The sequence below is a fragment of the Kogia breviceps genome, chromosome 10 (assembly GCF_026419965.1).
Source record: "Kogia breviceps isolate mKogBre1 chromosome 10, mKogBre1 haplotype 1, whole genome shotgun sequence".
Taxonomy (NCBI): domain Eukaryota; kingdom Metazoa; phylum Chordata; class Mammalia; order Artiodactyla; family Physeteridae; genus Kogia; species Kogia breviceps.
The window spans coordinates 73,627,870-73,649,799 of record NC_081319.1 but is presented as its reverse complement, the minus strand read 5'-3'; the positions used below and the strand labels follow the sequence as shown (position 1 = coordinate 73,649,799).

Below are 21,930 nucleotides of genomic sequence, written 5' to 3'. Positions count from 1 at the left end.
TCTTTACCATCTCTCGACCAGGGCCCAAGATCTTCACCTATACGTTCCACCCTTTTCCTCAAATCAACCCAACCCTTAACATTCTAGCCAAGCCCTTGTCTCGTCTAGAAAGCACCCCTGCTTGGCCCTATATTACTCCAGTAACTCTCAGCACACTCATATTCCATTTGTAGGTGGCTCTGCCAATGTGAGCATCACCGCATGCCAAGCCATCTCCTCCCTGTGCTCTTCCCAATAGACAGCCTGGCATCAGCAACTCCATCTTCTGCATCCACTGTGCCTACCCTTACCCCCATCAAAGAAAGCACCCAAGGTGGAGATCTGCAAATAGTGGGCTATCCATCCATAGGGCTAACTGTCCCAGGCTGTAGGAGAATGGATCCACTGACCTCTTCCTTGCTACTCACCTCATTCAGCTTGACCCAGTTGAAAGACTTCAGTGGGTGTGAAGGCTGGGGGACACACTTCTTCCTGAGCGGGACATCACTGCTGGGGAAGGGGTCTGGGGGGAGGGGCAGGCCCATGCTGAAGCAAGGTGGGGCACCGGGGGGAGTGGGAGGCCCACCGGGGGGCAGGGGGGGTGGTGGCGGTGGGGGACAGCAGGCGAACGGTAGAGGGGGCGGGGGTGGAGGCAGGTCACTGGTTGTCATCGAGGAAGACAAGGTAAGTGGGCCCCCAGGGGGAGGTGGGGAAGATACAGGTCCTGTCTGTGGGGAGACAGAGACATCAAAAAGACAAAGCATCAACAAGGATGCCTTTCGAGTCCGCCATCACTGTGCCTTCCCTTACTCTTATTCTCCACCTAGACTAGACCCTGAAGCCTGCTCTCACCTCCCACACACATTTAAGCCCTGTTTTCTCCCTCTGCATCCTGAACATCCAACACACAGATACACACACAAGGCAAACACAGACATAGTGGACAAAGCACGGTGTGCTTCCTGGGACAGTGTCACCTGGAGGAAGGAACGCTGTTTTTGTCTAACACAGGTGCCAACCTTGCAGCCTCAAGGGTCCCCTCTATCCTGGTCTGAGGTCTCCTCCATGCTGGGGTCCTCACCTCCACCCCACGCCTGCTCTTCCCCCCACTGGCCTGAAGGTCTCGGCTCAACTATGTAAAAGCAGAGGAGGGGCCACGTACTGAGATTTCACTGAGTTGGGCCACCAGCTCTGCCACTTGTCCCCGAGCCTGGCGCAGCTCCTGGGACTCTCGGGCCAGCTTGTCCTTCATCTTGTTCAGTGTCCGCATCATCTCTTCCCTCTCCAACGTCTTGGTCTCGCATTCCCGCTCCTTCCTCTCCAGCCTGCTTACCAGTTCCGCGTGTTCTGGGATGAAGAACAGGAGGGGAAATGGAAAGAGAGGATGTGAATGCGTGTGTGTCCTTCTCCAAAGGAGGAAATGGGGTCCTGGGCTGGGCAGGGGAGGGGTGGGGAGCAGGTAGCGGGTTTGGGCAGAGCCCCTCACCTTTCCGGAACTTCTCTGCTTGGTCTCGCCACTGTTTCACTTCGTTCTCGTTGATAAGCCTGGTGGGGAGTGAAGGGTCTCTTGACTCTTTGCTCCCAGCTTCCCAGAAGACATGGCATCTTCCAGTTCCCCACACTGGTACCCTGATCTCCAATCTGTCCAGCCACATCAAGGAGGCTAGGATTTTGACTCTCCAGATGTCTCTCCAGGTCCCAACCCTGACAAGTTCTCATTACCTGTCTCTCCATGGTCTGAGAAAGCTGAAAGGACCCTTAGAGTCCAACCCCTCTGGGATAGAGTTGAAGCTCCTAAGACCAGAAAAGGAGATGGCTTGCTAACTCGTGGTAAAGCCAGGACTAAATCCCAGGCTTCCCTTAGTTGTACGATGATTTGTACCCCTTTGTAAAAATAGGTTCTCGCATCTGAGAGAGATCAAAATATTGGCCTTACCATGGACCAGACTTCCAATGACCAATGTGTGACAGCAAGAGAAATCACCCACCCCAGTAACACAGAGTAAGTGGGTAGAGGGTAAAGAGGGGATGTGTCTAAATCATAGGAAGCCCCTTCATTCTTGTCAAACTCTCATTACAAGTGGTGAAAATGAAGCTTTTAGCCAGACATCAAGGTATAAGAGAGGTGAAATTCCAAGGTGAGATCTCAATAATCATTTCTTTTGTAAATCTGAAAACACAGACGAGTTAGATCCATGACTCCTGGCCTCCTCAAACAGGTCAAGAATATAAAGAGGGAGTGAAGTATGATGGGGGAAATAATTTGCAAATAGATTTCTTTGGAGAGAGCCATTATCATCCTCTCTGGCAGGGGGCGGGGGGGGGGTCCTCCTTCAGTACCATCTAGTGAAGTGACTTCTTTGCACCCACCCAGAGGGTCTGACCCATGTTCCCTGACACTGGGAGGGAGGCATGGTGTACTGGGGCTAGGCAGGTCCAGAGGGTAGACGGAGACCCGTGACACTCCAAGAATTTATTAGTATGAGAGATTGCATGAGGGTTTCTCATGAGCCAGAGAGCAACGTGGAGGAATTAGGCTGAAGCTATTTTAAGTCTCATCCAAAAAGTCCATCAGGGAGAAAACTGGACACTTCAACAGTGTATGTCTATGTGTACTGTATTGTCAGTGAATCAGGACCTGATGTAAGGGATGGTGCCAAGCAGGCCTGGAGGGAAAAAAAGAAAAACATGTGTCGCCAGTGACCAGTGATATTCGTCTTTGTCTGACTTCACTTAGTATGATAATCTCCAGGTCTATGCATGTTGCTGCAAATGCCATTATTTCATTCTTTTCTATGGCAGAGTAATAGTCCATTGTATATATATGCCACATCTTCTTTATCCATTCCTCTGTCGATGGACATTTAGGTTGCTTCCATGTCTTGGCTATTGTAAATAGTGAAGGCAGCTTTATTTTTATCTTCTACTAATTCTTTACATTACTTAGTGGGGAAGCTTTTCCTCTGCCAGAGGATGACATCTCCTCAGGTGCAATGAAGATTTTGCTGCTTCTTGGACAATGGGAGTCCCAAGCTCACTTTCAGCTGCCAACATAGTCTCAACTCTGCAAGGAGAAGGGCTAGCGAGAGGAACCCAGCAAGGAACTTCTGAAGACCCCAGGAATACATGTCATATCTTTATCCATGTGCCAAGCCCAGAGAGCAGGAAGCCTATTTACTAAGTTACCTGATCAAGTAGGGCCTCTTCCCTTTCTCCTTCCTGCCCCCATGCTGCTTCTGGTGGGGGTTAGAAAATGGTTAGCTAGTGGAAAGGGGGGTGGGGTCAAAGGGGCTAGAAGAGAAACAGAACACAGAAAAAGAAGCCAACCATCATACACTCACACTCACACACACACACACACTCTCTCTCACACACACACACACACACACACACACTCTCTCTCTCTCTCTCTCTCTCTCTCTCTCTCTCTCTCTCTCTCTCTCTCTCTCTCTTCCCACTGCAGCTTCCAGCCCCAGTCCAGGGAGGAGACAGAATTGAGGCTAAATCCAATCCAGAATACTGATTTCACGTCTGAGACTAGCCCTTCTACTTGCAGAGTTGAGACTATGTTGGCAGCTGAAAGTGAGCTTGGGACTCCCATTGTCCAAGAAGCAGCAAAATCTTCATTGCACCTGAGGAGATGTCATCCTCTGGCAGAGGAAAATCTTCCCCACTAAGTAATGTAAAGAATTAGTAGAAGATAAAAATAAAGCTGCCTTCACTATTTACAATAGCCAAGACATGGAAGCAACCTAAATGTCCATCGACAGAGGAATGGATAAAGAAGATGTGGCACATATATACAATGGACTATTACTCTGCCGTAGAAAAGAATGAAATAATGGCATTTGCAGCAACATGCATAGACCTGGAGATTATCATACTAAGTGAAGTCAGACAAAGATGAATATCATATGATTTCACTTATATGTGGAATCTAAAAAAATGATACAAATGAACTTACTTACAAAACAGAAACAGACTCGAAGACTTCAAAAACGAACTTATGGTTACCAAAAGGGAAAGGCGGGGGGCGAGATAAGTTAGGAGTTTGGGATTAACGTACACACTACTATACATAAAATAGATAATCAGCAAGTACCTACTGTAGAGCACAGGGAACTCTACTCAATATTCTGTAATAATCTATATGGGGAATATGAATCTGAAAAAGAATGGATATATGTATATGTATAACTGAATCACTTTGCTGTACACCTGAAACTAACACACCATTGTAAATCAACTATACTCCAATAAAAAATAAGAATTAAATTTAAAAAACTTCAAAAAATAAATAAAGCTGCCTTTTGACTACGTTACTGGTTGTACTTGTCCCCAACATACCAGTTAGGATTTTGACTACACCAACACCCAGCTATTTGTGCAAATGAAAACAGTAGCATGAATAGTTCAGAAATCATTTTCTCCTTGGCTTTGCAATGCAGCACAATGAATCCTTGACAGCCAATTCATCTCCTTAAGGGCAACTGACTTAGGCTTACACTGAAAGTAAAAGTTTAAAATTAAAAATCATGAGGCCTGATTATTAGCTGACATGACTTTAAACTCATTTCTCAGTGTTTCTCTACACCCAGGGTCAGTCAGAGATAATAAGCCAGAGACCCTAGGCTCTGACATCATTTTCCAACAGTCTCATAATTAAATTGTCATGCTTTATTTTCAGTGGTTGGCAGACCTTCTCTAAAGAGCCAGAGTAACTATTTTAGGTTTTATATACTATGTACAGTCTCTGTCATATATTATTGTGTTTGTTTTTAACAACTCTTTAAAAATGTAAAACTAGGGCTTCCCTGGTGGCACAGTGGTTGAGAGTCCGCCTGCCGATGCAGGGGATACGGGTTCGTGCCCCGGTCCGGGAAGATCCCACATGCTGCGGGAAGGCTGGACCCGTGAGCCGTGGCCGCTGAGTCTGCGCGTCCGGAGCCTGTGCTCCGCAAGGGGAGAGGCCACAGCGGTGAGAGGCCCGCGTACCGCAAAAAAAAAAAAAAAAAAAAAAAAAAAAAAATGTAAAACTATTCTTGGCTCGTGGAGCATACAAAACAAGCTGGAGGGTGGGGGTTAGCCTTAGCCATAGTTTGCCGACTCTTCCTCTGTGTTAATATGTGTAATTCCCCCTCAATCCACTGAATGCAGTGGATCATGGGGAGTTGCGTACACCCCCTTTAAACCTGTGCTATCCAATACGGTGGTCGCCAGCCATGTCATGTGACTCCTTGAATTTAATGAAAATTAAATAAAATGTAAAACTCAGTTCCTCAGTCACACTAGCCACACGTCAAGTGCTCAGCAGCCACATTTGGACAGTGCACGTATGGAACATTTCCATTATCTCGGGGAGTTCTGTTGGATGATCTTGCTCAAGGCCCATTTGGAGGTGTCTGGCTTGAGAGAGGGAGCCGAGGTTTCACTGGTGAGACCCCCAAGTAGGAGAGGGATGGGGAAGGAAGAGGAAGACAGGTGAGGGATGGCCACTGCTCACATGTTGACGATGTTCTTGACGTTGAAGTTCTCCAAGGGAGCCAGGTCAGGATCCATACCCCTCTCATCCTGGAGGACAATCTGCTGGAGGATGCGGTCCAGGAGCTGCCACTGCTGGAAGTTCCGCTTGTCTGAGGGATGACAGGCATTGTATCTTTACTGAGCCCTGGAACCCCCTGGGGCCCTGCCCTAGCATCACTCCCTGGGGCCAGGCTGGGGAGGTGTGTCCCTCCCCTCACTGGACAAGCTCCCCGTCTGACTGGGGAGGCAATGCAACTGCTGATAATGAAGACTCATAAATCCTATCATTTCTTGCTGATCTGCAACTGACCTTTTAGGAATGTGTCAACCCTCTAGATACATTTCTCTATTCCCTGAAATGCTTTCTGGCCGTCTTCTTGCCTGTTGGTACCCTATGGTATCCTATGCTTGGGGAATGCAAATTGCTTTGTTACAATTATCTTTAAAAAGCACATTTAAGAAAGTAAATCTGCTCCAAACATTACACACTGAATAATGAAGTCTCCAGGGAAAAATTTTTTTAAAAGAAAAGGTTTTAGGATTATCAATGCTATTGTCCTACAGAGGAAGATGAATGGAAACTCATTACAGGTGCACACTGAGAGGGGGTCAGAATGGGCTGAAGAAGTGGCCGTGGAATCCTGGCAGATCTCGTGGTGAAGGTGACCCTGAACTGTGAAGGCAAAGGCACTGTGTGTTGCGCCTGCACAGGGCCCCACGGGCATCCCCTCTAATCGTAGTCTGGCTGGACATGGACTTTCTTTCCATGTGATGGCCACAAGCTCCTCTTCCTTGGTTCTTGATCCAAGTACTTTGTTTCTACTGACCACCAAGGGGAAGTCAAGTAGCATGATCCTGGCCTCAAAGGCAAACCATAATGCCTACAAAGTGGAAGGTCACATCTGCACAGCCCCATCTTGAGGCAGAACAGAGGGACCCATTCACAATGCCCTTGGAGCACTAAACACAGGAAGTCACGCGGGCAGAAGTCAGATTTCCCACGTCTTCCACGAAGACTTTCTAGAACTGAGTTTTGGAGAGCTGGCAGCTTCCCGGTCCAGGTCACTGTGTCTGTCCTCCTTTCCATCACTCCACTGACACATGCATTGCAAAGTGGTCATTGTTTTCCATTTACCTTTCAACCAGGAACACAGGGTAAAGCCTGTCTTCACAGAAGTAGAATGTGTTTCATCTAAAGCCCTGACCCCAAAGAAACAAAATTCCTTCCTATGTACAGACTCACTGAGCCTCAGGTTCATTCACTGTAAATTGGAGATAATAACACACACACTCCTTAAGCCACGCTGAGGTTTAGAGACACTATCTTAATAGACCTTCCATCACACCCAGCCCAGAGTCGGCAACAACAAATCGGACTTGTCACCACCACCTTGATCACAAACACCAACATCGGCACCACTAAAGAGAGTCTGTCTAGGCTGACCATTCTGTTGGGCCATGCCAGTTTCCAAATATTCTATTTTAAGAAGAGCTTAAACACCAAATGGTGCAGTTATAGCTCATTTCAAATTGCATGCTGGCATGGCTATTAGTAATTATGTAAAATTTATTCAGTCACCTGGCACACCTGGATCGTAAGAGCTTAGCATCTGCTCCTATAGATACTAACATTTGGTATTTGTAAAGTGGGTCAGGAACAAGGGTGGTAGGATGGGAGCCAGCAAGGGCTAGGTAGAGGAATTGATAACATCTTTAAAAAAAAAAAAAAAAAGGCATGCTCCTCCCACAGCTGTGCTGCTCTCTGCAAACACAAAACTCCTTTTTGGAATGCCCTGAGAAGAATGGTCACAACCGTGCCACGAGCTGGCAGTCAGAGCTGCTGGATCCTTCAGGGATCAAGCTCCCGCTCGTTGGACCAGGATGTTGGCATTGCTCAGGGCTGAGTCCCCCCGCTCCTCTGCTGGGGGGCAGTGCAAGTCCTGATCCCCAGCAGGAAGGGAAGAGCACGGGCCTGAGTCCTATGGCCTGGCCTCCTGGGAACTGGGGTGCAGTGGGGGAGACATGGGGAGACTTCCCAATCCCGGGAGCTTCTGATACCTTGTCTCCAGCTGCCCCGGGCCAGGGGCTCAGGCCGACTGAGGGAGCTACTCACAGGGCATCTGCAGGCAGTGGTGCAGGACAGACAGCAGGCAGGGGTAGGCCTCTGTGTGCTTCAGCTTCTTGTGGATCAGCTCAAACATCTGGGAAGCACTCTTGGTGTCGATGTGGACCTGAGGGTGTGGAGGACACAGTGAATGGGGAGAGGGGAGGGGAGGCAGGAGAGGAAGAGAATGAGGAGGGAGAAGACCCTGCTTTCATCCACTGAGCCCCGTCCCGCAGCAGCATTCCTTTCCTGCCTCTGGTCCAGGCTTAAAAAAGAGACGGGCAGGGCTTCCCTGGCGGCACAGTGGCTGAGAGTCCGCCTGCCGATGCAGGGGACACGGGCTCGTGCCCCAGTCCGGGAGGATCCCACATGCCGCGGAGCGGCTGGGCCCGTGAGCCGTGGCCGCTGAGTCTGAGCGTCCGGAGCCTGTGCTCCGCAACGGGAGAGGCCACAACAGTGAGAGGCCTGTGTACCGCAAAAAAAAAAAAAAAAAAAAAAAGACGGGCAGAGAAAAGGAGGAGAGAGCTGTGCTAATTATATAAACCAGAGTTTCCCAACCTCAGCACCACTGGCATCTTGGACTGGATGATTCTTTGTTGTGGGAGGCTGTCCTGTTCACTGTGGGCTGTTCAGCAGCATCCTGGCCCTATATCTACCAGACGTCAGAGGCATCGTCCTCACACCAGTTGTGACAGCTAAGAATGTCTCTAAACATTGCAGGTGTCCCCAAGGGAAGTAAAATCTCCCCCGGTTGAGAACTACTGATTCAAACTAAGGGAAGGAAGCAGGGGCCTGGATGATTCAAGGAGCACATGGCATGGGTTCACGGGTGCAAATTCCAGACCAACTCTGTCGTTGTGTGACAACAGCAAGCTGCCTGTCCTTGCTCACATCAGTTTCCTTCTCTTTAAATTCAGGGCTTTGGGCTTCCCTGGTGGCGCAGTGGTTGAGAATCCGCCTGCCGATGCGGGGGACGCGGGTTCGTGCCCCGGTCCGGGAAGATCCCACATGCCGCCGAGCGGCTGGGCCCGTGAGCCATGGCCGCTGAGCCTGCGCGTCCGGAGCCTGTGCTCCGCAACGGGAGAGGCCACAACGATGAGAGGCCCACGTACCACAAAAAAAAAAAAAAAAAAAAAAAAAATTCAGGGCTTTTTTTTTTAGAATATAAAGGGATGGTGCTTGGCTACTGAAACACCACCCCAAAGGAGGTCTCCATGTGGATAGGGATTTTATAACACAATATTTAAGCAGCAGACGTGTGGATTTTCAGGGTTACCAAGGCTAAAGTGGAAACGATGTTGTTTGCTAAGCACGATCAGGTTAGTGATCAGGAAATTACTGGAAGACACGGAGAAAGTCATCCCAGGGGAGGCATTTGAGAGTAACCACGTGTAAGAATTGTCTCTCTGTCCACTGGGGGTTGCTGTGGGAGATGCTCTCCCCGGTTAGGGTCTGCTGGTGAGGCCTGGCAGAGCCACCATACTGCCAGGGCTCCAGAAGCAGGACCTGGCCATGGAGGCACCCACCAGGGAACCCAGCCAACACCGGACCTACCACAGCATGGCATCTGGGACCCACTGCAGCCGCCCAATCCTTGCAGGCTCCTCACCATGTCAAACCTCCTGGCTAGCTCCAGGTCATCCTCGTTCCGGACCATCTCGAAGAAATCCAAATGCCTAGACAGGACGGGGGCGTAGAGGGAGTAGACGTCACCGCCAGGCCAGCCCTGGGTGAGGGTTACAGCCCTTCCAAGCCCCGCACTGACTCAATCTGAAGGCCTCATTCAGGTGAGGCCAAGGCAACGCCAGAAAGAAGCCAGCTGCCTGTATGTCAACACCCTCCTCCTTTATAGAATCCCACGTCCATCCCTCGGGGAGGCCAACCGAGGGTCCTATCACCTTCCATCAGGCTTTCACAAGTTCGGAACTACTGACATTTGGGGCTGGTCATCCCTGGCTTTGGGAGGTGGGTGTGTGATTTCCAAGACGTGTACCAGCATCCCTGACCTCTAGCCACCAGATGCCAGCAGAATCCCCCACTTTGTGACGACCAGATATGTTTCCAGGAGCTGCCAGATGTCCCCTGGCACCTGCAGTCAAGGACCACTGCCCTACATCTACCTTCCCCAGTGTTTTCTTTTTTTTATTGGAGTATAATTACTCTACAATGTTGTGTTAGTTTCTGCTGTACAACAAAGTATCAGATATATATATATATATATATATATATATACCCCCTCCCTCTTGGACCTCCCTTCCCAACCCCCATCCCCCCCATCTAGGTCACTGCAGAGCACCGAGCTGATCTCCCTGTGCTCTACAGCAGGTTCCCGCTAGCTCTCTATTTTACACATGGTAGTGCATATATGTCAATCCCAATCTCCCAATTTGTCTCGCCCTCCCCTTCCTCCCCTGTGCCCGCATGTCCATTCTCTACGTCTGGCATCTCTATTCCTGCCCTGCAAACAGTACTGTCCCATGTCCCCACTCAAAGCCAATCTCTCATCTCCTACCCCATCCACTCCTCCACGCCACCACTAAAGGACCCATTCTCTCTCCCTTAAGACCTAACGTAATAAAATAGCCTGTGCGAGTGGGGTGGAACCAGAGAGGCTCCCTAGTGATGCACAGGAGCTTCACTGTGCCCTTTGGTCAACAAAGGCCTTGATGGCTTGCTTGCACCTTGGCAGGGAGCATTTCTTGGCTGAGCAGCGGGGTGCTGCAGGACGTTTAACATCCCTGGCTCCCTACAACCAATACCAGTAGTGTCCCCCACCGGCCAGTTTGAAAACCAAAGAACACCCCTAACATGGTTCCAAACTCCCCCCAGCGGGCAGTACTGCCACAGCAGAGGACTACTGGGTCCACCTGCCTATAACATCAGAGATCAGACAGGAGGTCAGCAAAGAGGACAGGCAGGGGCATAGGTGATGTGGGACAAGAAGGTGGGAGAGCCGTCCACCTCCCGCCCCACAGAGCTGCTTCTGAATCGATGCTGGGTGCAGCAGGCGGTCTCCAGGGGAACAGAGACCTCTACAGGAGTCCTGACCATCCCCCACCGAGGCGCTGTCGCCGTACGTTTGCATGGGGACGGGTGACTTGGGCCTTACTTGTCCAGGATGGCATTCTCGTGCTGCCGGAGTTTGTCAATCACTGGCTGTATCCCCAGCATCAGGAACTCGTACCGTAGATGTAGACGGAACTCCAGATTATCCTGGGGGTCACCAAGGGAGGACCAGACTCACTGGCTGGTCTCGATTGCCACGGGAGTCCCCAGTGGCCCCCTCATCGCCACTCCAGTCCCACCATATCCCCTGCAGCAAACTCATCAGAACTGCTTCGAGGTCCAGAGTTGCAAGAAAGGGTGGGAGGAGATATCCTCTGACCTTGTTATTTACTCCCTTTAGCTCTCCTGCCTCACTTCCTTTAAGTCCTTCACCAGTTTTCTCTAAGTTTTTGGCCTCAGAGAGAAGTGTTGAAGAGCGATACAGAGCACACACTTTGGAGCCAGACATTTCTTGGTTCCAATCCGTGCTCTGTCACTTACTGGTTTGGGGAATTTTTCAAAAGTCTTAGTTTCCTCATCAGTTAAATGGGCATGATATTACTTACCTACAGGAATGATATTCATAAGAACTGCTTGATGAGGTATGGTTAGCAACTAACCAGAACAGATGTCAGCGCAAATAGCTAGTACTGACTCAGGTGACATCAGCATCTTAGGGACAGGTAATTCCCCCCAATCCACCCCACCTAACTCAGGTCATCAGGGCGGGACGCAAAAAAAAAGTATGCTGGCAGAAAAGAGGGAAAAGCAGAGATCATTAAATTGCCCCTTTTGACCTTCAACAAGCTGACCTTGACTGGGGCATCTGATTGCCTTAGAATTTGGGGAGTTCACCTGCTCTTCAAGTTCTTCTTCGACTGTTGCTATTTTTAAGGTCTGGGAATCCCATTCTGACCCCAAAAGAAGGAAAATCAGAAGTCACGCCTCCTAACAGAAGGTGCTAGAAGAGCATGATCAGCCACCCCAGAAATCAGTCCAGAAGCAGGTCCTCAGAAAGCTCTAGAAAGAAGGGCCAACACTTGCCCTCCTCCCATAAATGATCCCCCACCATCCTAAACAATCATCAGCCAGACAAGCTTGGGGTTTGTCCATGACACACATAATGCATGATGCGACCCAGACAGGAAGCTTCCCAGGAACCGCTCATGACAGAGAGGTTTATGACAAGCTGTTCTTTCTTGGCCCCAAGTGAAGGAGGCAAGAGGTGATACAGATAATCTAAGGACAATGATGGTAGATGGTAGTGTCAGCCACACTGACCCTCTGCCGCTTCCCCAGGCAGCACTCACGCCCTCTTCCCCAGGTCCGGAAAGTCAGGGCCCAGCAAGGGCACGGAGAAGATGTCTCACCTCTCCAGCGCCAGCATTGAGGACAGCGTTGATAAAGGACATGATGGCTGTTTTCAGATTCACTTCATCTCGGTACCGGCCCAGACTTCGGTCCAGCTCATTCAGCAGCGTCTGGATGGAAAGGCAGGACGGAAAAAGAGAGGAGGGCTCAGATCCTATGAGTCCAGCCTCCGTGCCTTTGCTCCTGCCATTCCAATTGCCCAGAATGCCTCATCTGTTCTCTCTACCTAAGCTATCCATCTCATCTTGGACCTTCCCTAAAGCTCACCTTTTCCAGGAACCATCCTTTGCCTCTCTACATCTCAGCCCCAGTCCTACCTTATTCTCCTTCCACTCAGCCTTGGGGACTTGCTTTCTTTTGCTGGGTGATACTGAAAAGATGCTTTAGCACTTTACAGCTGTTTACAGCTCCTCAGCCCTCCATATCTGTGGGTCCCATATGTGCAGATTCAACCAATGCCAGGTTGAAAATATATATGTTTTTTAAATTTCAGAAAGTTCCAAAAAGCAAAATTTGAATTTGCTGAACACCAGTAACTGTTTACATAGCATTTATATTGTACTTACAGTTATTTACAGAGCATTTATATTATATTAGGTCCTGTAAGTAATCCAGAGATGATTTAAAGTATACAGAAGGATGTGCATAGGTTATATGCAAATACTACACTACATTCAAGTATCCACAGATTTTGGTATCCACGAGGGTCCTGGGACCAATCCCCCGAGAGTAACTGTATTAGCTGCCCAGCTCCTTGATAGCGGGGACATTACCTTTTATCTCCTTTGCACCTTCTGCAAAGGGTCAGGGGTCACTTTCTGAACAGAGTAGGTGCTTTAAAATGTTTGATGACAGAATAAACATATAGTCTATAGTGGTGGATAAACCATAATCTTCGCGATAACAGTTCACATCTATTAAGACTTAGTACCAAGACACTATACTTATTGTCTACCTCTTTACCTGGAGCAGGTCAGGGAGAAGAAAAGAGAATAGCCTGGTCTGAGTTCCCAGGACTTGTCCCAGTGTCCCTACAGTAGGCACTGGCCCAGACATCGGGCCTAAAATCTCCATTCCAGCAATGGCATTCGATTCAGTATTTCTTGACGGAGCCCCTTTATGAGCCAGGTGCTGGGCTCAGAGATACTGAGCCACAAAAATGAAGCAGACCAATATTCCAGTCTCAAGGAACCCACGGTCTAGTGAGGAGTCCGTTTTCCCAGCCAAACCGCCCCTCTCTTAACGCTCCTCAGCGTTTTTTATATAAGCCCTCCACCAGCCCCGCACCTGGAAGCGCGTCCGCTCGGCTGCGTACACCTGGTAGTGTAGCATGGCCTGCAGCACCTTCTTGTGGCCGCCAGGCACCAGGCACACGGCGCCCAGGATCTCCAGCACGGCCACCTTGGTCTTGCTGTTCTCCGTGCGCAGGCTCTGTGCGATGGTGCTGATGGCCTCGGGCTGTGCCAGCACGTGTGCCCGCCCCTGGGAGTTGTTCATCAGAGCTTTGATGCAGCCGATGAGGGAGGTGTGGATGCGGCTTTCACAGGTGGCGTGGTCCATGCTCCGGAGGAAGTTCAGCAGACAGGTCAAGCCCTCCAGCTCGATGAAGCGGGTCACAAACCTGCCCGGACCAGAGCCATCAGCAAAACAGGTATCCTGCAGTTGCATATTATTCTGTATGCATTTTGCAAACTGCTACCCCCTTACCTGGGTACCGCTGTGTCCCACCGACAGTAGCCACTTGGTTCACTGGTAAAGTTTATCTAAAGCGCTAAAATCCTAACACCTCACAAGACTCGGATCTTACTTGCATTTTTTTTAAAAATTAATTAATTAATTAATTTAGGGCTGTGTTAGGTCTTTGTTTCTGTGCAAGGGCTTTCTCTAGTTGTGGCAAGCGGGGGCCACTCTTCATCGTGGTGTGCGGGCCTCTCACTAGTGCGGCCTCTCTTGTTGCGGAGCACAGGCTCCAGACGCGCAGGCTCAGCGGCCATGGCTCACAGGCCCAGCCGCTCCACGGCATGTGGGATCCTCCCGGACCGGGGCACGAACCCGCGTCCCCTGCATCGGCAGGCGGACTCTCAACCACTGCGCCACCAGGGAAGCCCATTATTTGCATTTTAAATACCAAGAATTTGCACATCGTTGACTGTGGGTTACACAGCTATGAAGGTGTATATGTGAAAGAGATGATCATGATAATTATTAGGATAATTATCATGGCTGTTAAACCTGAAGACTCATCACCAACGACGATGGGAATTAAGAGAATTACAGTCAGACAACAAGGAGGACTTGCAGACATGGGAGCCACAGAGTCACTGCAACAAGGGATCAAGGCTGGGGAAGGCACTCTTCAAGGGGTTCCTAAGAAAACATCGGAGTTATCTTGAATGTGAGCAAAAAACATTAAAAACCCTTAACCTAAAATCTGTGTTCCCCTAAGGGGTCTATGGCTAACATTCAGGGGTCCGTGAACTTGGATGGGAAAAGAAAATTACACTTTTATTTTTGGTAACCTCTACCTGAAATTTAGCATTTCCTTCAATGATGAATGTAGGCAATAAACTAGAGTGGCATTAGCAGAATCTGTGACTCTGTCACACAGAGAAATCACAGCTATTTTCATCTCTAATTACAGTTGTTATAGGTATCGCAAAATATCATTTCCACTCATCAGGGCTTCAAAATTATGGTGGTTGCTAGTTCTTATCATTTAAGGCATAAAGAAGCACCTTTATTGCTATCTCACCAATGTTTAAAATTCGGTAACTGTATTTCAATTTAATTGGTTCATTTTTAACTTAATCTATTTTACTATTTAAAAACATCACTGTGATAAGCAGCCACTAGGTTTCATCTGGGTGGCAAGGTCATCCATGGCACACACACACACACACACACACACACACACACACACACACAGAGGCTTAAAACCCTCGATTCAGTAAAACAATAATTAATGATCTGAGGAAATGTCATAAAGGAAGGTGAGGAAAGCACTACATATAATTAGTCCATTTGATCCCCAGTGCATTTGTATTTCTACATGACTAAAGAAATATGCCTAGAAAAATAGAATGTACTCTTAAATTGTTAAAAATAGGTATTATTTATTTTCTATTTTACACTTTTACGTATCCCACAAAATTTCCACCGTGACTGTGTGTGACTTTCGTAATCAGAATTTTATTATGGGAAAAAGAAAAAAATGGAAGTGGGAGATGAACCCGGCAACCTCCCCTCAGCCCTTCTACTTCCTGACTTCCTCATCCTTCCTGCATCCCCTGCCCGTACCAGACCCCCACCCCACCCCGCCTGAGCAACAAGCAGGGATTAGGGGGCTCCCGTTCTCCTTGAGGCTATTTCCAGGCTCCTGGGTCAACCTAGACCACACACGCACACACACACACACACACAGACAGAGGAAGATCACTGTGCTGGTAACAACTGGAGTTCTAGAGAAAGAAAAGAAAAAGGCCTGACTGTGGTGTTTGCCAATTTCCATGGTATAAATACCGTCAGCATAGCTGATTTCAAAGTATCAATGTGTGTCATTGAACGTGGAGCTGGGAAGAGATGCACCGTTTAGGTATTCCCACCAGGCACACACAGTGGGTGTAAACTCACTGAGCACACGCAACAGTAAAGAGCATACCTAACAGTAAAATGTAGTCAAATCATCAGGTAATTAAGGAGTGATAAGTTTCAAGTACTTAATTACCTTTGTTTTTGATAGCATTTATTTAATCACGAGTTGATGTAATTTACATTTTCATCATAGCTACGTTTAACAACCAGCTTGCAAAACAGCTGAAAATTTTGACTTGGCTCCCACAAGCCAGAATGAGTTGCCAGACGCAAGAGGAGCCTGTGGCTCTCTTGGGCCCTTTCACAATGTGGCCTGGGACATGGGGAGGGGCTCTTCAGGGACACCACATCGCCCCCTAGTGGCTGGAGTATTTCTCACCCACACTCACCCCTCTGGCGCGGGGCCCCTCACATGCACAGCTCTTTCTTGTGTACCTGTCCGTATGCCCACGCCCCCCGCCCCCCATCCTGTTCTGTTTTCCCAATAAAACAAGCACCTGCCTTCAGTTTCTCTTCAGGATCTGAGGTCGATCTCATCTTCCCGTGTTCATTTCCCCTCCCCAACATGCCCATCCTCTGGCAGCATCCCAGCTCCTCACAGAGGAGGAGTGGGAACCAGGACGTGAAAGGAGGTAAAGTGAGCTCTAGGGGATGCTGAAGAGTGGAGTTGGCCAAGGGGACTGGGATGGGAGCAGAGCTCTGCGGGAAGCTTCGGGAAGCTGAGGCGACTGCTGGGTGAGGGGATGTGGAAGGAAGTGAGGGAAGGGGACATCACCTCATGGGCTGGGTCCGGAGGGCCGTCTTCAGGTCTTCCACGACTTGGTTCCTCATCTCCGTCTCCTCCTCATCAAACGCGTACAGACTCTGCATCTGAGGTCGCAGAAGGGGGCAGAGGTCACGCTGGGCTGCCTGTCTCCCAGCTCCCTGCCACTCCCAGCCCCAGTGTGACCCAGGGGCCACCCCCGCCTCAGGAATGGTGAGGCCTCAGGGAACGGTTTACTGAGACAGAGTGACAGACTCTGAGAAGAGCCATTCCCAGGCTTCACTTTCCTCATCTGTAAAATGGGGAGAATGATCAGCCCAGATTATTTCCCAAGGCTGTGTGATATATACATCATAAATGTTTCAACGGTTTGGGGGGCTCTAAAGTCACACAGGGGAGGGAGGGATCAGGATAAAATCTTGAGAATAACTGAAAAGCTGCTGATCCCCAGAGAGGGTGGGCTGTGGGGTGCAGGGGAAGATGATGACCACTCTTCCCCAGAGCCTTTCCAGGCAGGGCCGGGGCAGGACAGGGGCGAGGCTCACCGCGGCCATGGAGTTGATGCGGTCAATGTAATAGTCAGGCCAGCTGGTCGCCAGCTTGTTGGGATCCTCCTGCTCCTGGAACAAGATGAAGGACTGGATGGACCCCCCGGCAAGACAGGCCCACAGTCTGAGATCCTGAGCTTCGTCCCAGGTCAGCATTCAGATTCATCTCCTAGCCCAGCCTAGACGGGGTGACTTTGAGGAGGTTACAAAATCTCCCCAGGCTTCCATTTCTTCCTTGGCAAAAGGCAGATCGTGGACAGTGAACCTCAGGACCAGCCAGTGACATGGGCAGAGACCACGCAGGTGTATACACTTTCAGACAATATATACAATTAAAAATAAATTCTTTTTTTTCCCCTGTTATATTTGTTCTGACTCTATTTAATAAAATACAATTTTAAGTCTGTTGAATCTAATGAAAATGTGTGCTTATATTTTGTACATCTCCTTTCTCAAATTTTATTTTTTTCTGATAATATCATTCTCATTGTATTTTACAAAAGTATTTGTCCGTGACAGTTTGGACATTTAAAAACTTGGTCTTTCTCTCAGGCAGTTTGGGAAGCACTGACTGACATAAAGCATTTGGTGCAGCGCCTGGCACATAGTAGGTACTCAGTAAACTGTAACTTTAAAAAAGGAGGGAAAGAGACACTCCCAAGGCCCTGGGCTTGGAAAGAGGAAGGGTCTGTGCAGCTGGGAGGTAGAGCCCAGATGAGACCTGGCCCTCAGGCCCCAAGAGAAAGCCTCAAGTCCTCCCCAAGTGTGGGCAGGAATGAGGGGAGCTGGACAAGAACTGATGCCGACTGAAAATCCAGTCCTCTCCTCCGGCCAGTGGGTCTGCTTCTGGGCATTATACGCACCCTCCTCCTTCCTATCCCTGTCCCTGTTTCATGTGGATGTTCCCCCTCATCTGCTTTCTGCCAATTTCCTGCGTTCAAATTAGCATGACCATTTACCTCCTCCAGAACCTTCCTGATGAACCACCTGCCTGCCAGCCGGCCTGGACTTTGCCCTGCATCCCTCAGCCTCATCCACTCTGGCTTCATGATTTTGCTTCTTAAAATCCAAATTTTAGATCAGTGAGAAACCTGCCTTGATCGGGTCTTTGTGACTTCACGTGGATATATATGACCGAAGTCCCCAAATTCTAGCTTCCGCCTTAGAGAGGAGATCACAGAACATAAACGAACGTATCATGAAACACATACTTTCCTGCCTTCACTGGCTCCCCATTCAGCCATTTCATACGCCTTTAATGAGCACCTACTACATGCCAATCACTGCACTGAACCCTGAAAGTACTGAACAAAACGTCACCCACGTAGTAGTCTGTCTTGTGCCAGAGGCAGGGTGACCAGTGCTCTATGGTAGGACTGTCCATTTGTGGGCCATGGAAACCCAGGGTGGGGGGCATCTAACACAGAAGGCTCATGCGGGGGCTGGGGTAGGGGGTCTGAGAGGACTTGGCTCAGTTACTCAAGATTACGGAAGCTAAGAAAGGGGGAGGGCGTTAGAGACAAGAGGAAGTACCATGCGGAAAGAGAGGGGGTGTGTGAAAGTGTGTGGGGAGATGACACACAACTTGGTTTGGAAGGTGGCGAGAGACGTCCTTAAATTTTAGTGCATTTTTAATTTTAGCTGCATAAGGGATCAACGTCAGGGACCTCCAGAGTAAATCAGTTTGGAAAGTGGAGAACCACGAGATAGGATGAGTTACTCCTGAAATTAATTTTCTCCTCCCTCCCTCCCTCCCTCCCTTCCATGACTTGAGCTTTTTAAAGACCTGCTTTCCTCACAATGAGAGTCCTAAACACAGAGCACAGTATTCTGCAGGTGTTTAATACATGCACATTGAGTTCACTAGACAGTGGCTTGCAGTGCGTGCAGGTTCTCAGACTCTGGCAGGGCTGCATTCCAGCGTCGTTGCAGCACTTGCCATGACTGGCTGGTGACTTTGCCTGAAGGCCTCTCTAGGCCTTCCTGGCCCCCTGTGTAGAATGAAAGACTAGATTGGGTTGCTCCTCCGTTCCTTCCAGCTCTAGAATAAGGACCAATTTTATAAGCTCAGTCTGGCCCAGTATGGAGCCTGGGATGGAACAAATATCCTGAGCGAGAAGAGTTATAAAAGAGCCAGGATGGGCTTTAAGGAGCACGAAGGAGAAACAGCCCCAAACCATCCCAGACCTGCCCGTCTTCTCCCAGGAGGGAGACTTCTGAGCCTTAGGTGCAGGAAGAACCAGGTCCTAGCTCCCAAACACCTAGCTCCAAACACCTCTTGAGGTCAAGCGAACAAGCTGCAAGCCTGAGAAACGAGAGGGTGGAGGGGTGGGGAGGAAGGTGGGCCAAGAAAAGAAAAACTGAGTGAAAGAAACAGGCTCAAATAGAAAGGAGGCAAGAGAGATGTACAGAGAAAGAGAAGAAGGAAAGAGACATAGAGATGGAGGAAGACAGCAGAAAGCACAGCCACTGGGAAAGCAGAGGGGAGGAGATAAAACCCAATTAAGACCTGACTGCGGCCCGGCACATCCTTCTAGGGAGGACCACAATCAGGGGACTGACATCTTTTAATGAAGGAGAGGAGGAAAGGGAGGAAAGGGTGGGGAGAGCGGAGACCAGTGTGTGTCCCTGACGTGCATGCTGCCCTGGGACAGGGACACAGCCTGGGACGGGGCGGGGGGGGGCCTAAAGATCCAGAAGAGACCACTTACTTCCCCCAAATGGAGTTCTTCCAACAGAGCTGCCCCCAGGTATGGCCCAGGGCGCACACCCTCCCCACATACGCACAGGCACAAGAAAGGAATCTAGACTATTTTTTTTGGCCGCGCAGCTTGTGGGAGCTTAGTTCCCTGACCAGGGATCAAACCCGGGCCCACGGCAGTGAAAGCACGGCGTCCTAACCACTGGACCACCAGGGAATTCCCTAGACCTGTTATCGTACAGCTCCCCTACCCAGCACCAACTCCTCGAACCCAGTGGGCATCTGCTTACAGGATTTTTGAAAAACAGAATCCTATGTCCCTGAGTGTAAGCTCCATGACAGCAGGGATTATTTCTGCCCTGATTTATTCAGTCACTCCTCCAACACCTAGAACAGGACAGGTGTACCATCAATACTGGTTAAATGAATGAGCAAGCATGGAGGCAAGGGCTGCCCATGCTGTGGACCCTGAGTGACAGCAGAAGGGAATCAGAGAGGGCACCTTCTTCTTGCTGCAGTAGATCTGCCATTTCTTCTCAGGTGGCAATGCAAACACAGCCTCCCGGTTTTTGTCGGTGAGATCCAATTCATCCTGCAAAGACAACAAGAAATATGTTTGAAACCCAGATATGGTTGACCTTCGAATATTCAGCCCTACAGGAAATTACAGTTCCCTCGAATTCTCTCAAAGCCCTCAGCCTGCTGTCTTCCTCCAGAGAGCATCAAAGATACGATAGGGGGGCTTTCCTGGTGGCGCAGTGGTTGAGAGTCCGTCTGCTGATGCAGGGGACACGGGTTCGTGCCACGGGCCGGGAAGATCCCACATCCCACGGAGCGGCTGGGCCCGTGAGCCATGGCCGCTGAGCCTGCGCGTCCGGAGCCTGTGCTCCGCAACGGGAGAGGCCACAACAGTGAGAGGCCTGCATGCTGCGCAAAAAAAAAAAAAAAAAAAAGATATGATAGGGCATTCCTTTTTCTAGAAGTTCAGCCCCATCCTCCCATCTCCTTGCGGCAAGCCCATGAGCTTCTATCCAAGCATCTTTCACTTCCTGTCCCCGTCCCTGGATCCTCCTATCCAGGCCCCCTGTTCCCTGCCCACCTCCTGCATTGTTTTGCTAGCTTCTAGTCCTCTTGCCTAGTTTCCTGTCTTCCTTCCTTGTCCTTCTTAAGCTTGTCAACACCATAAATCAAGGCTTGACAAAGAAAGAAATCAGTCTACTGATCCAGTTTTTGCCCTCACCCTTCAAGTCTCTGTGCCCTTTGAGTGTCTCCCCCAGAAATTCTCTGGCTCCCCCAACCTCAGCATGGGTCCCAGCACAACTGAGGAGACCTGGTAAAGATGATGAGCTGGGCAAATCTCTTGGCAACAAGGGCATGCCATGCCACGGGAGGTCTGCTTCCCATGGAGGTGTGCCTGCCAGGGACAGCCCTCCGGCTGCACCACCACCAAGACAAGGTTGTGCCCACGCAGGCTGGGCTCCAGCAGCTGGCCCACGCCTCCCCGGGAGCAGGACTGGGCAGTTTCTGACGTCATCAAATTTAGGGTAACTCTGTCGGTAGTTTGGGATGATTTTATAGGTTTGGCTGTGCTGAATGGCCCCTAAAAAAGTTCTCTTATTAAAAATTCTTCTCCTGTGATTCATGAGTTATGTAGGGGCTCATCAAAAAAAATAGTTAATGGGCCACGGGAACATAATGTGCTTTTCAGCTCAATTCTTGTAAGGTTTTTTTTTTTAAAAAATAAAAGCAAAACTTACATTAAGACAAAAAAAAGCATAGTATTACTAATCTTTAGATTTTCTAAAGTGATAGTGAAAGTAATATCTAAGAAGGTACAAGGGTCGTAAATATCAATATCTATACTGTTTGTCCTTTACTTTTATTCAATGAGAACATTTTAGACTTTCCTTCACATAGATCAGAACTGTCCAATAGGAATATAATGTGAGACACATGCATTTAAAAAAATGTTCTGGTCACGTTAAAAAATTAAGAAGGAATAGTTGGAATGTAATTTTAATAATACACTGTACTTAACCCAAAATATCTAAAATATGGTGATTTCAAAATATAATCACTGTAAAAAAAAAAATAAGATCAATGAGGTATTTTACATTCTTTTTTTCAAACTAAGTCATCAAAATCTGGTGTGGATTTCCCATTACAGTTCATGCTGGTTCAGACCAGCCACGTTTCAAGTGTCAGCAGCCCCACGTGACCAGTGGCTGCCATCCTCAACGGCACATTCAAAGTGAACTTGAAACTATGCCCATCGGGTCACCTGCCTTTCGAACTAAAGACTCCA

At 49.1% G+C, this 21,930-nt stretch overlaps 1 protein-coding gene across 5 annotated transcripts in view; it reads right to left on the bottom strand.

The window, feature by feature from the left end:
- The window catches only part of DAAM2 (dishevelled associated activator of morphogenesis 2), a 114,526-nt gene that overhangs the window by 22,199 nt on the left and 70,397 nt on the right, over positions 1-21,930 (bottom strand). For all 5 annotated transcript variants that reach the window (XM_067006149.1, XM_067006153.1, XM_059075360.2 and 2 more), the window contains exons 3-14: positions 20,128-20,217; positions 16,922-16,996; positions 16,389-16,483; positions 13,310-13,643; positions 12,022-12,132; positions 10,716-10,819; positions 9,216-9,282; positions 7,616-7,733; positions 5,483-5,612; positions 1,466-1,524; positions 1,142-1,326; positions 408-707 (exon numbers count right to left, since the gene is read on the bottom strand). In XM_067006149.1, coding sequence (XP_066862250.1) covers positions 408-707; positions 1,142-1,326; positions 1,466-1,524; positions 5,483-5,612; positions 7,616-7,733; positions 9,216-9,282; positions 10,716-10,819; positions 12,022-12,132; positions 13,310-13,643; positions 16,389-16,483; positions 16,922-16,996; positions 20,128-20,217 — 1,668 coding nt within the window. The remainder of the gene's footprint in view (positions 1-407; positions 708-1,141; positions 1,327-1,465; positions 1,525-5,482; positions 5,613-7,615; positions 7,734-9,215; positions 9,283-10,715; positions 10,820-12,021; positions 12,133-13,309; positions 13,644-16,388; positions 16,484-16,921; positions 16,997-20,127; positions 20,218-21,930) is intronic.